This window comes from Tenrec ecaudatus, chromosome 12 (genome assembly GCF_050624435.1).
Source record: "Tenrec ecaudatus isolate mTenEca1 chromosome 12, mTenEca1.hap1, whole genome shotgun sequence".
Lineage (NCBI taxonomy): Eukaryota > Metazoa > Chordata > Mammalia > Afrosoricida > Tenrecidae > Tenrec > Tenrec ecaudatus.
The window spans coordinates 117,871,390-117,885,037 of NC_134541.1; the positions used below are offsets into that span (position 1 = coordinate 117,871,390).

Genomic DNA, 13,648 nt, shown 5'->3' on the forward strand with positions numbered 1-13,648 from the left:
TTTTATGGAGCGTTAATACAGACACATCCCACTGTTCAGTCAAATCAAGCAGTATTGTACAATTGCTACCACAAACAGTTTAAAAACATTCGTTTCCTACTTGAACATCTTGACATAAGCTCGCTTCCTCCCTCCCCTCTCCCACCCCCGGGCTTTGTGTTTTATTCGGTCTGTTACTCTCATCTGGCCTTGCCTGGTCCATTTAATCCATTTACACATTGATGATATGTGCAGCTGTGGCTGACATTTTGCTGTGTGTGTTTGGTGGGGAGTCCCTTCTGTTTATGAATTTGTGCTTTGTTGTTGTTGTTCTAAGTAGCCTTTTCTTCTTTAGCCAGTGGTATCAGTTTTAAAGTACTATTGAAAAGAGAGAAAAAATATACATCTGTAGGAGAGCTTTTCCGACTAAAATGCATGGTTGTTCACTTACACAGATTAAACCGATGCTGTTTAAGAAGGCAGTGAGGGTTAGACACAGGGCAAAATTTTCTGTCACCATCACCCACTAAGGCAAAAACTCTGCGAGACTAAGGCATGTCACAAAAGCAAAGAAAGTATGAAAATAGCAAGTACATGGTAGTCTTCAGTCGCCAGTTACTGAGCCACTTCAAAAGCGAGATATCTGAACAAAAGTCCACTCCCTTCCAAGTCCATGACCTTGGGTTAGCAGCCTGCTGCTGCCTCTCCCATTAGGGCATTTCAGTCTTAAGGCTGGAAGAGTCGTTTAGTTCCTTTAATTTGCAGCAGGTGTGTTTAAGGTAAAGCCCAGTTTTCTTAGGAAGGTTTCCAAATCAAATAATTCTGATGAAGGATGCTGTACACCTGGAAAAGACAATCTAAAATTCAAGTAACCCGGAGCACACACCTGGAATCACCACTGAAAGAGAAACTCAGTCGATCACATTGGGCACGAGTCTCCCATAGGAGTCATGTTAAGCCCTTTCCCCCAAGGGCCGGGAGCCCTTCCTTGGTTTAACCACCAACAGAAGAGAAATCCCCTTCTCAGAGATAGGCAGATCCTCTGCTCTTCTGGTCATGAAGATCCTGTTATTCTTAACCTTCCGGATTTTTATTAGTTGTTTTGCTTTGATTGTTAGTGCTTTTTCTGCAGCTCTCTTGATCTTTTTCTCCACCAGTGGAAAGTACCTGAACATTACTTTTCTGAATTCTTTTTCTGGTAGTTCCAGAGTCTTCTCTCCTTCAGAGAATTTCTTTGGCTCTGTGTATTGTCTACTAGCTTGTTCCCATCTTCCCAGTTTGTGTGTGGACCAACATTGACTGCTGTCTTCAATGACACCGGGATGTAATTTTCAGGGGGGCTGGGGGGTGAGAGGGTAGCAGAGATCTGTGGGATAGTTGACTGCATCAAGTGGTGCCAGGCAGGAGTCATACAAACTACAAAACAAAAAAGATGAAACCGAGATGAGGGGAGAAATACAATATAGAGCAATCTTAAAGTCATTTTTAAAATTTCCCTCTCTGGGTGAGCACTGGCCCCAGAGAACAGTTGGAGGTCTGTGGACAGCTCCCTTTGAACACTGCGTGTTTGAGTGCACGCCCCACATCCTGGGAGAGCTGTGGGGCATTGGGAGCCGGGGTCCCAGAGTGTGGGCGGCCCTGCAAGCATGGGCCAAAGTTGGAGCATGAGTGCTCCCGGACGCACAGGGCACCACCTCCGGTGGTCAACCCCACAGGTTCAGTTTGGACTTTGTAACCCAATCCACCTGTGGGCACGTGGGCCTCTACCTCCTTTGAGCCCCTGAGATCCCTGGGGAAGCAGGGCTGGCTCAGCCATGTTCCAGTCTCCTTCCAGGTGCAGGGGCCCCACCCACGGCTGCGCCTCTTCTGCTCTCACCCACAGCCTCACGGGTGTGGCAGCTCTTGCTCACTTAGTTTTTATCTTGTCTTCAATGATTCTAGGCACCTGGGTTTTTTTCCTGTTGGTTTGCTCCTGTTTGTTGTAGATTTTTCACACGCATGTGCACACCACCATCTTCACCCTCAACTGTCTCATGGACTTTGCATATGTATACATTGAGGCAAACTCTAAAGGTGCATATATATGTTATCATCTAAGTACTAATCTAGAAGAGGGACCGGTTCCTGGAGAATGACATCATACTTGGCAAAGGAGGGGGCAGCAATAAAATGAGGATGATCCTCAACCACATGGACTGACCCAGTGGCTGCAACGTGGAGTTAAAGCACAGGAATGGTTTTGAGGCCGGGGCAGGGCTTTTGTCTATTGAAGATAGGTAACTATGAGTCGGGGCCGACTCAACTGCACCTGACAACAGTTATCACCAGCTCCTCTAGTCTGTGTTCAAGGTTAGGCTTTGCTTTTTGATGGGTTAGCCTGGGCCTTCTCTTTTTATAGGGTGTTAATTACTCCATGTAGAATATTAAAGCTATCTGGGCCTGAGACAGTATCTAAATGCTAGATAATTATAATCAGTATCCTATAATAAATATCTTTGTGCTGATACCATGAAGTCAACATGAGTGGGACTTGGCTGTTTGGCAGTGGGTGCGTCCATCTAGGCCAACTTTAAAGATGCCTATATTTTATCACCTGTAGGTGCTAATTTATAAGAGGCATTCCAGTGCTAGGATACTTGTCTTCCATGCGGGATACCCAGTGTTAATTCACAGCTAATACAGTCACCACCCATCCACCAGTGGAGGCTTGCCTGTTGCTGGGACGCTGAACAGATTTTGGTGGAGTTTCTAGAGGAAGATGGCTGAAGAAGAAGGTTCTGGCAATCTCATTCTGATAATCAGCTCATGAAAACTGAATGGCAACGATTCCATCCACAACCAGTTGCGAGGAAGGCACAGGACCAGGCAGCGTGGTGTTTTTGTTTTTCCCAGTAGTATACAAAGTCCGCATGCCGCATGCAGGCATGTTGTGGAGTCCGTTCCACAGCAGCTAACAACAATGAATAACATGTACAGAATAAAAAGAACTCACGTCAGTATCAACGTTGTTTCCTGGCCTGGGTCCTTCCTGATAATGTTCTGCATTTGTCAGCATGTATTTTCTGCCTGTCCTTCCTCTCGCTCCCCTTTTGCTCAGAAATGTTTGACTACAAATCTGTTGACACCTTTGTGCAGTCTTCCCACAACCTATAAGAGCTGACCTCAGCTAGAACCTATGGGAAGCATGCAGAAGGCTGGGTGCACACTGCTCCAAGCACGTACTTGTATGGACTCGTCACATCTGCACCACTATCTTGTGAGAATTGGCACCTTGACAGATAGTAAACCTGAAGCTCAGAGAGCTTGAGTCACTGCCCCAGGAGGTGGGGGAGGCTGCCTTTGGACCCGGGCCATCTGGCTCCAGAGTCCATCCTCTTAAGGACTTTGGTATACTGCCCGGCTGATTTTGGTTTGTGTTATTTTTATGGCTGAGTAATCTGCTTAACCAGCCTCTCATCTCCAGCCTGACCCACCACAGACAGAGCTGCTGTGAACATCCTGGTAGGTGTGTCTCTGCTGGGGAAGCCTACCTGCAGAATAGACGCCCAGCCATAGTGGCTGTAGCTCAATGATGTGTTGCACCTAGGCATGGTCTCTGGGGACACTGAAAGACAGGGTCCTAACTACTGCCAGATTGCTCTTGGAGGTGGCAGTCCCTGCTTCTATGCCTCTCCTCGAGAGCCCCTTTCCAAACCTTCCTCAACTCCCTTTTCTCCAACTTCCTGGGTGAAACAGTGGTTCTCAACTTCGGCAGACATCACCGCAGTGAGAACCGCTACTTCAGTGAGCCACCGTTTCTCTGGTTGGGAACATTTTTTTCCCATGTGCTGGGGCAGAGGAGAATGCTAACCACCGGCAGTCCACACAACCTTCTTCGTGCTTGTTAATAATGGAGCATGTGGAGATTCCCACAGCGAGAGGAGTGGCTGGAGCCAGAATTGAGGGCACTGAATCTTTGTATGGGACACAGACACACACACCACCACCACCACCACACTGCCATCAAGTCAATTCTGACTCATAGCAACCCTATAGGGCAGGGTAGAACTGCCCCTGTGACTTCCTGAGACGGAATCTTTCTGGGAGTAGAAAGCCTGTCTTTCTCCCATGGACTGGCTGGTGGTTTTGAACAGATGACCTTGGGGGTTGCAGCCCAACTAGTAACCACTATGCCACCAGGGCTCCTTTTTATGTGATATAGTACTTTACAAAAAAACAAAACAAAAAACAACAATCATTTGTATTACACCCACCTGTGGATAATAAAGTGTACAACAAGATTCTTTTCTGGATTTGGGCCAAAAAAAGCACCATGTTGTCCCTGTGGAAGACCAGGTCCTTTGTGACTGAGCTACATTTTTTCAGATCGTTATCCGGGCATGTAATCAGGAGGTAATTCCAGAGATAATCCTCATCAAATGAGGATTCTGGCAGCTGGGTCACAGCTGAATGAGACGAACTAGGAGAGCCATGTGTCAGGCAAAGAACAACAAAAACCAGTTGCCACCCAACTCATGCCGACCTCATGCAAGACAGTAGAACTGTGCTCTGGAAGATTTGCAATAGCCAGGGGTTTTTTTTGGGGGGTGGGGGGGGACGGAGGTAGTCAATCACCAGCCATCTTCCATAATGCTTCCTTGCCTCCTTCCGCATGCAGCTTTTCAGCTCGTCAGATGCACCAGCCAGGAACGCAGGCAAAGAGAAGAATGAGAAGCCGGGCTGCCTCGTGGACTCTGCCTCAGACAGATCATGTAGGGCAGTGCCTCACTGGCCCACAGGGTTTCCAAGGCTGTAGCCTTTACAGAGGCCACGATCCCATCTGTCTCAAGTGAAATAGCTGGTGGGCTCAAACTGCTGGCCTTTCCTTTAGCAGCTAGGTGCTTAGCCATTGCACCACCAGGGCCCCATGCAGAGGCCGCTCTCAGAAAGCTCAGCAGACCTGGTCAGAAGGTGGTCCCCGCCATTCACAGCAGCTAGAACGCAGACGATTTATGTAGATGATTTTCTTTCTCAGTCCTGAGATAGATGTCTTAAGGGAGGCTCTCTAATTTACCTCTAGTTTCTCATGCCCATTGTGCAAAAACTCACAGACAAAACTCATGATTGAAGGGTTTGTTAAGGAAGTTAGCAAGTTGTGATGCCAGTGAGAAATGCTCAGGGCTGAGTTGTTTATCAGGACAGGGTACAAAATTTCAGGTCTGCTAATAAATGCCTACAGGGCCATGCCACTGGATGTGAGCCTCAATTCTTTCAGCTTAAGCGCCATGAGTCAGCAAATGCAGCTCTCTGAACTGTCAAGAGTCACCCAGAGGCATTCAGCTCCACTTTCGTGGGTCAGCGAGTCCCAACTCCCCCAATTAAATGCCAGAGGCACCCCACTCCACAAGGCAGCCTCCTGCACACAAGCACTAAGCTTCCCTTGCTCCATGGGTTGGGAGCTCCAACACTCTGTACCATGTTCTGGCTCCTGGTTCTGCCGCTTCTCCTCCGCTGGACCCAGGAGGTTCACTGCACAGAGATCTCAAGTCCAGAGGATGCGCTCCACTCCTGGCTCTTGCAGGTAATGAGATCCCTCCTGCTGCTTCTCCGAGGGCTCATTTACGTACACAGCAGAGTGGCACACCTGGGACTCCTAGTCACAACTGCTCACAGGTGAATCCTATCAGCATCTTTCTCCCACCTTACCAGACCCATGGCGGGAAATGTCATTTGGTGGGAGTTACAGACTGGCTAGAAGAGCCACGTGAAATAATTCACTGCCCCTGAAGGTAGACGTTTAGAACATCTTTTAGATATGATGATGTCTGTTATAGGGCTCTTTCTAACAGGGAGGAAAATGCTACAAGCTCAAAGTCTAGCCATGGGGAATAACAGAAGATTGATTAAGTCCATAATGATAAGTTGGTGATGGGTTGTGACGCAGCTGTTAAAACAGATGACAACTTGTAAATAAATTCGTCACGTGATTAAAAACCACAACTTTTCTCTTGTGAATTGGGTGAAGATTTACAGAGCAGATGATCAGGTGGACATTCAACATTCATACACAGTGCAGCCCCATCGGTCCCACCTCCTCCCTGGGCTTCCTGCCTCCACCTCGGCTCTCCTAACCTTCTGAGCTTTGCCTCTGGGCAAAGGATACCCCTTTGGTGGCAAGTGGCTAATTGTTAGGGTGTGTGCTCACCTCACTATTGTTACTGTTCCCCTTGTAGAGAGACCTATGTATTGTTCTGCTGAAAATTGAGCCCTGGAGCGAGTGCCATTCCAGATCTGAAGGAGTGGCGAAGGGCCATGGTCTCTGGAATTCTGATCAGTAAGCTCGACCTTTTTACCAGCATGTGATATTTTTGTTAAAAAGCTAACTTGCTCACCACTTCTAGGCGTGCAAGCTAGAGGACATCTGTGGAGAAGAGCTCAACTATTTCCAGATTGTATTTGTGGACCAGCAATTTCACTTCCAAGAAATATTTACATGTGTGTGCAGATGTTTAAATACAGGGCTGTTCACTTAAGCACTGTTTGTTCTAGGAAATATTGGAGAGAATCCAAATACCTGCCAACAGAAGGTTAGAGAACTAAACTAAGTACATTGACACAGTTATATATAATACAGCCATGAGAAGGCTGGATGGGAGGACGACGGTCCAAGGTCCTGTGGGAAGTGGAGAAAAATAAGCAGAGCAGAAAGCACGAGACCGCTTTCTGCTCAAGAGCACGCATGCATGTTAGCGAACTTGCAGCAAGAAACTTGCAAAATTAAAAAAAAAAAAGAAACTTGCAAGATATCGACATCAGCTGTCCTTTGGTTTGCAGAAGAAGGAGATTAGGGAAGACTTCCACTGTTAGTTCTACATTGTGGCACTTGCAGTTGTCTGTTCTAAAACACGTCTCATGGTGTTTTCGGTGAAAGATCAATGAGCATGCTAGATTCTCTTTTAACAACTCAAACAAGTTGTGCAGTGCCATTGGTGGCAATTTCTACAATGTGTCAGCATTCCCATTATTGCCATTCTGTTTGCTCTATTCCTTTTGATCTAGCTTCCCTTCTCCTCCATGCCAACTCATCTTTGCTTTGGGGTAACTGTTGCTCACCGGGGATATTGCTTATCTTATTAGCCAGTCTGTTGAGCTGAAAGGTGACTTGCAGAAATCACTCATAATCTTGGGGGCTCCTTGGTTTCTCTGGGTTCAGTCGGTCTGGACTTATTTTTTAGGAATTTGAGTTTTATTCTACATTTTCTCCTGTCTTATCTGGGACCATCTATTGCTGGTCAGACTGGTCAGTAGTGGTAGCCGAGCTCCATCTCTTCTAGCCACAAGTTTGAAGAGACCGTGTGGTTCCTGTGGACTATTGGTCCTGTGGACTCTTCGTGTTTTTTGCATTAAAAAAAATCATTTTACTGGGGGCCCATACAACCCTTGTCAAAATCCATCCATCCATTGTGTCAAGCTGTTTTTGTTTTTAACTTCTCCCCTAGGCTCCCAGGTGTCCCAAGTCGGAGCTCTAAAGAGTTGATGTTCCTTCCATGTATCATCAGACCACAAAGGATATGTGGAGTCACGAGAACCTCTCATGAGTTCCTCAAATGACAGGGATGGGCTTCCTGAGAGAATAAGTAAAGAGGAAATGATAGCAAATGTAAATCAGTAAATAGCAAATGTAAAAATGTAAGTCAGAATCAGCCCAGATGGCACAGAGGCTGAGTAAGCTGTCCACCAAGACTGTGGTCCCAGGCCTTTGACCCAGTAAACCAATCTCACAAATTTTTTGGATGGATCTGTGGAACCTCTGTAACTGCCCCCCCACACCCCCATGGTTTGTTATATATATGAATATATTTGCAGAACAAACGTGCATATACATATGCCTGTAGACACACTAATACATGTTTGTACATTTACTCCCACATGCCTTCTTATGCACCTCTATGCATCTGTATTTACATAACCACACAGGTTTCTGGTTGTTATTATGAAATTGAATACTCAAAAACTCAAATGCCATCAAGGCAATTTTTTGACTCAAAGCAACCCAAAGGGCAGAATAAAACTACCCTGGTAGGTTTCTGAGACTGTAAATCTTTACAGGAATAGAAAACCTCATTGTTCTCTCACAGAGTGGCTGGTGGGTTTGAACTGCTGCCCTTATGATTAGCAGCCCAACACATCACCTACTGAGCCACCAGCTCCTAAAAATTGCATATGTTGTAGCATTTACCAAAATTGCTCATTTTTCTCATCTACTCCATAGTGTCTTTATTGACTTTGGGCATGTTGTGCCAACTTCTCACCTTTTCCATTACCAAAAGTTATAAATGTCTATTACCTAGACCGTTATCACACCTCTCCCCCCTCGCATCCCTGGTAACACTGGAGAATTTTGATTTCTGTGTTTATGTGTATTCTTGACACTTTATTATAATAGTGGGACCATATAGTGTTTTTGTGATTGACTTATTTCACTCAGACTAATGTCTTCTGGATGCATCTATATTATAACATGTCTCATGGAGAAAAGGAGAGAGAGAAATTTATATCAAGAAAGAATGAAAAAGAAAATGGGTCACACAGCTGTAAAAGCAGGCAAGCATTGGCAGGTTCCAATTCCATGGGTCAGAGGTTAAGTTGGAGGCCTCTCCTTTGGGGGCCGATGAACCCCTGATCAGCCGGAAAACCACAGACTGGTGGCTGTAAAGGCAAACAGACCCAAACTCAGCAGGTCAGGCTGTGACTAGAAGGTCCTCAGACGGCAGGCCATTGATGGCTCCAAGGGTCGGCAGACAGTATAATATGCGGGTGGTTCTCTAGTCCAAAGAACCAGAGGTCAGTATGCTAGATGCAGGATCCAGACCCAGCAGAAACAAACAAGCCTTTCCACGGTGCCCACTTATGTAGGAAGTAGGCTCCACCCCCAGGGAAACTTCCCTTCATGGCATCAGGGCTGTGGCTTAAATAAGAGGTTACCTTCCACCCTAATCTTCCAATAGATTGGGTTTACATCACCGGATGCCATTGTGTTAGGTCACATCATGAGGAACTATGGGCCTTCGCTGCCAAATCTCTGAGACTCCTGGCCAGCTAGATAGACATAAAAACTATCATACTTCCATCTTTTTGCCATTGTGAAGAACAACTTAGGAAGGAACATAGGTGCTCATGTGTCTATTTGTGTCACCGTTCTTAGCTCTTTAGGATCTATACGGAGGAGGATTGCTGGATCCTAAGGGATTTCTATGTTGAGCTTTTTGAGGACATGCCATGCTGTTTTCCATACTAGAGAGCAGGCTCCACACAGGTTGGCCTGGGTGACCCGGGATAACAGAGGGGAGGCTGTCTGGAATGGCTGTCTCTTGTGGTCCTTCTTGGCTCTGATATGGGCTCTTCCACCCCCATTTAGGCCTCTGACCTAGAAGAGAGATTTGGGCTTTTGGATTCTGTGAAGAAGCCAGGGTTCAGGTTTTCCTGGAAAAGAGTGAAAAGGGATTGTTTCACAAAGACTTGCTTTCTTCTCCTAATGGCCTTAAGACAGCCTCCCTGGGGGGGCTATTTGGAGTGTGCCAGCACCTCCCCCACCCCGCTGGGAACTGCTGAAGATCTATTTAGTGGAATCTGCTACCCTGGTAAACAATTCCCAACACGCCATAGATCAGGGCTCTGAAATCAAAGGGACAGAACTTCAGGGGAGTCAGCTCCGGTCTGTTTCCTTTCCCTTCCTGTTGGGGCTGAGGACTAAGAAGCAGGCACCTGTAATGGAGGCTACACCCGCAGCCCAGATAATAAGGGGGGGAGGGGGCTTTGGTATCAAAAACCTTCCTGGAGGTCCATTTGAAGCATGACAGGCCCTCCCCTCCCCAGACAGTGTCTCCTTCAAGCCATCTGTGAATTGCTCCAGAAAAATCCTGCAGAGGAATCCGGTTCCAAAGTCAGCATTCCACCTGTCTCTCTATGCTCCGGCCTCTGAAATCAACAGTACAGCCCTCCCTCGGGATCAATTTGGGTTCATCTGGCCCCACTTCCAGTGGCCTCTGAGGCTGCTGTGGGTTGGGAAGCAGCAGTCTCAGGTGGAGGCTGCATGCACTCAGGGGCAGCAATCTACTATGGGAACACTCTGATAGCAACAAAGCAGACCTCCACTGGGACCTGACCAGAGGGTGACACCTGCTCCCCCACCTGGTGTTTGTTCATTGTCAGGCTTTTGTTAACTGCTGCAGAAGGAGCAAGTGTAGGAGAGAGTGCTTTCTGAGGGAGCACTCTACCTGCCTCTCTTTGTGCTCCCTATCCCAGTCCTCTGAAATCAACAGAACATACCAGCCTGGAGATCACTTTGAGTCTCTCTGCTCCCCATTAGAGTCAGCTAACATCTAACTTGAGTTGGACTGGGATAGATCACTTCCTTATGCTATAAATAATATACATTTATTTCCTGATATAAAGCTACTTCTTATACATATACGAGTGCACGTAGCTTTGTTGCTTTGGAAAATTCACAAAGATAGGCATTACATAGTGATAAAAAGGTCATTTAAGAATATTTAGCAGTCATAAACATACATGTACCCATTATCAGGGTACCTAATATATAAAACAGCATCGATAGAATTGAAGGGAGAAATAGTTGGAGACCTCAGTAAACCACTCTTAATATTGGAGAGACCATCTAGAAAGACCAACATGGGACAGAGGGCCTTAATAACTCTATAAACCACCTGGACTTAATAGACATGAAGGATGCTCAACTCAATAATAGTACAATAAGCAGAGCAGACCACCTAATCAAAGTAGGGACTGTACAAATGGATTTTGAACTTTCACTGTCACCCATAGCCTTCTGTAAACTGGGTACTCAGAATTTATGCTCTAATACCATTCCCTCCTTCCATCTTGGATTTTACTATTTACAGTCATTGAGTCACACAAGCTGGTGGGCTTCTGCTGTGTGAACTTAGCTGACACTTCACTTAGCTGGATGCTTGTTATAAGACAAGCCTTTCAGAGACCAGATGCTGTTATTTTTGATAGCCAGGCACCATCCGATTTATTCACCACACTTTGCTGTAACACCCATATCTTCAGTGATCTCTTCATGAGATCACTATTCCAAGTGTGGAATAGGGCCACCTCATAAGAAGTGATTGTTTTTAGATCAGGGCTACGATATACTGATCTTTTAAAAACTACGTGGGACCCAATTAACAACGGCAACGTGAGAGGTTAGATAGGAACCCTGAAGGAGCAGAGGATTTAGGCTCATGAGGTCGAACACCTTAGACAAGGAGAGTGAGAAAGGTTTGCAACATGGAGGTGATCAGTGTCACTAAATTGTGTATGCACAAAGTATTCAATTGGGGTCTGTTTTGCTGTATTCATCTCAGCAATAGAAACAAAATTTAAAGAAAGAACAAATAAAACTTAGTGGATGGATACCAGGAATGCTAACAATTCCAAAATAGGGAAGATATGCACAAAGAACTTTATTGCGCACTGGGGGAGTAGAGCCGAACAGCAAGGGAATGGAGTGGCAAGGTCCCAGGGAATGCTAAAAGTGGACTTTGAGGCCAGGGCGTGGTGCCCCAATAGACTGGACTGGAAAACACTCCTAAGGGCCAACAAACGATCCTTGAACTAACTACAAGCTTAAAAAAAAAAAAAAGAACTATTGCATCCTACAGGACCTTTAGATGTCTCCTGGGAACCTGCCCATTATCAGAGCACATAACTAAACACCATGCTTCGTGTGAAAGTGTGAGGTACAGACTGAGTTCTCTGGGGAAGCTCATAAATGGATACGTACAGAAACAGAAAGAGTGCTCTCAAGGAACTGCTCATGCAGTGGTAGAGGCTGACAAATTCCAAGTCTGTTTGTCAAATGTCTGACCAGAGGCTGCTGCTTACTCAGGTAGCGGCAGGGGCTGCTCAACCCGAGAGCAGCTTGTCAGACCGCAGGCTGCTGTCTGTAGAGGTGAAAAAAGAGGATTTGGAGCACTTGCTGTTGACGATTGAGGATTGTAGCCTTCAGGGTGGATTACAACTCGATGTAGAGATCAAAATCATCACAGCTGGATTAATAGGCAACATCGTGATAAACAGAGAAATGATTCAAGTTGTCAAGGATTTCATCTTGTTTGGATCCACCATCAATGCTCATGGAAGCAGCCGTCAAGAGGTCAAAAGATATTGTTACATTGGGTGAATCTGCTACACAAGACCTCTTTAAAGTGTTGAAAAGCAGGGATGTTATTCTGAGGTCTAAGGCACGCCTGCCGCAAGCCGTGGTACTTTCAATTGCTTCCTATCCATGTGAAGGTTGGACCTTTGAGTAAGGAAGACCAAAGAAGAACCCATCCATGTGCAGTAAGGTGCTGAAGAAGATTGGCACTACCGTGCACTGCCAAAGGAGCAACCACCAAAAAACCTCTTGGAAGAAGTACAACCAGAATACTCCTGAGAGGCCATGATGACGGCCTTTTAGGTTGTATTTATTCTGCCTACAGGAGGACTGTGCTCACTCCAAGAGGGCATCAGATAGCCGGAAAGTGTTCTTGAAAAGAGTAAAAACCCATTTTTGTCAAGTCACTTCCAAGTCAGTGGGGTTTCCGAAGCTATAGTCCTCATGGGAGCAGATCTGGATCTCTTCTCCTGAGGAATAGGCTGTGGGTTTGAGCTTTTGGCCTTTCAGTTAGCAGTGACGTGCTTATGCACTATGCCATTAGTACTCCTTGGAAGCACAAGCGATGGGAATATTCTCCTCACATGGATGCTGTCTGAAGGACCCCTGTTGGTGGAGCGTGGCTACTGGCTGAATGCTTGGCTACTGGCTGAAAGGTCAGTGGATTGAACCCATCAGAAAGAAAGATGTGTCAGCTTGCTTCCATACAGATTCTAGCCTATGGCTCACTCTGAGTCAAATTTGGTGTGCTTACAGTAGGTTGGAGTTTGGTTTTGGATGTCGTCTGCCTCCCCAGAGGTGGGAGACTCCAGGGAATGTCGAAGAGGGGATGGGCTGGACTTTATTGTCCCAGCGTCTTGGTCTGGACCTAATGCTCTCCTTTGCCTCCTACAGGAAGCCTGGAAGCACGCAATTGAGAAGGCCAAGCACATGCCTGACCCTTGGGCTGAGTTCCACCTGGAGGACATTGCCACCGAGTGTGCCACACGTCACAGGTCAGCAATTGAATTGATCTTGGTGGGGAGGGGGTGTATCAGACTTAAGGGAGTCCTTTGGGGGCGGGATCTTGTTGCTGCTCACTTCTCTACACTGTTCTTGATTAACTGGGTGTCAGCTAATTTGCCAGTACTGGTATTTAGTACTTTGGGGGTCAGGAGTAGCAAATAATGAAAGTAGCAATCCTTCTGCAATTGAGTTGATTTCAATTCCTAGTTGCCCTGTAGGACAGAGTAGACCAGTCCCTTTGGGCTTCTGAGTCTTTCAATCTTTATGGCCACCGACCACTTCAACTTTCAAGGAAAAGCTGTGGATTCAACCTGCTGACCCTGCAGCGAACAGCTAAGTGACCCACGACACCACTGAGGCTTCTTGAAAGCAATAATCCAAGCCGGTTTTTGAGTGTTTATGCATGTGTCAGACACGGTGCAGTTCACACAAAGAGGGGCGTTTCCAGAAGAAGAATGACAGCAACACAATCACAAAATATACTCATAGTGACAGGGA

The 13,648-nt window shown here is 46.3% G+C and overlaps 1 protein-coding gene across 1 annotated transcript in view; it reads left to right on the forward strand.

Annotated features, from left to right (window-relative positions):
• The window catches only part of EEF2K (eukaryotic elongation factor 2 kinase), an 82,384-nt gene that overhangs the window by 22,712 nt on the left and 46,024 nt on the right, over nt 1-13,648 (forward strand). The window contains exon 3 of the mRNA XM_075564601.1: nt 13,040-13,140. Within this exon, the coding sequence (XP_075420716.1) occupies nt 13,040-13,140 (101 nt within the window). The remainder of the gene's footprint in view (nt 1-13,039; nt 13,141-13,648) is intronic.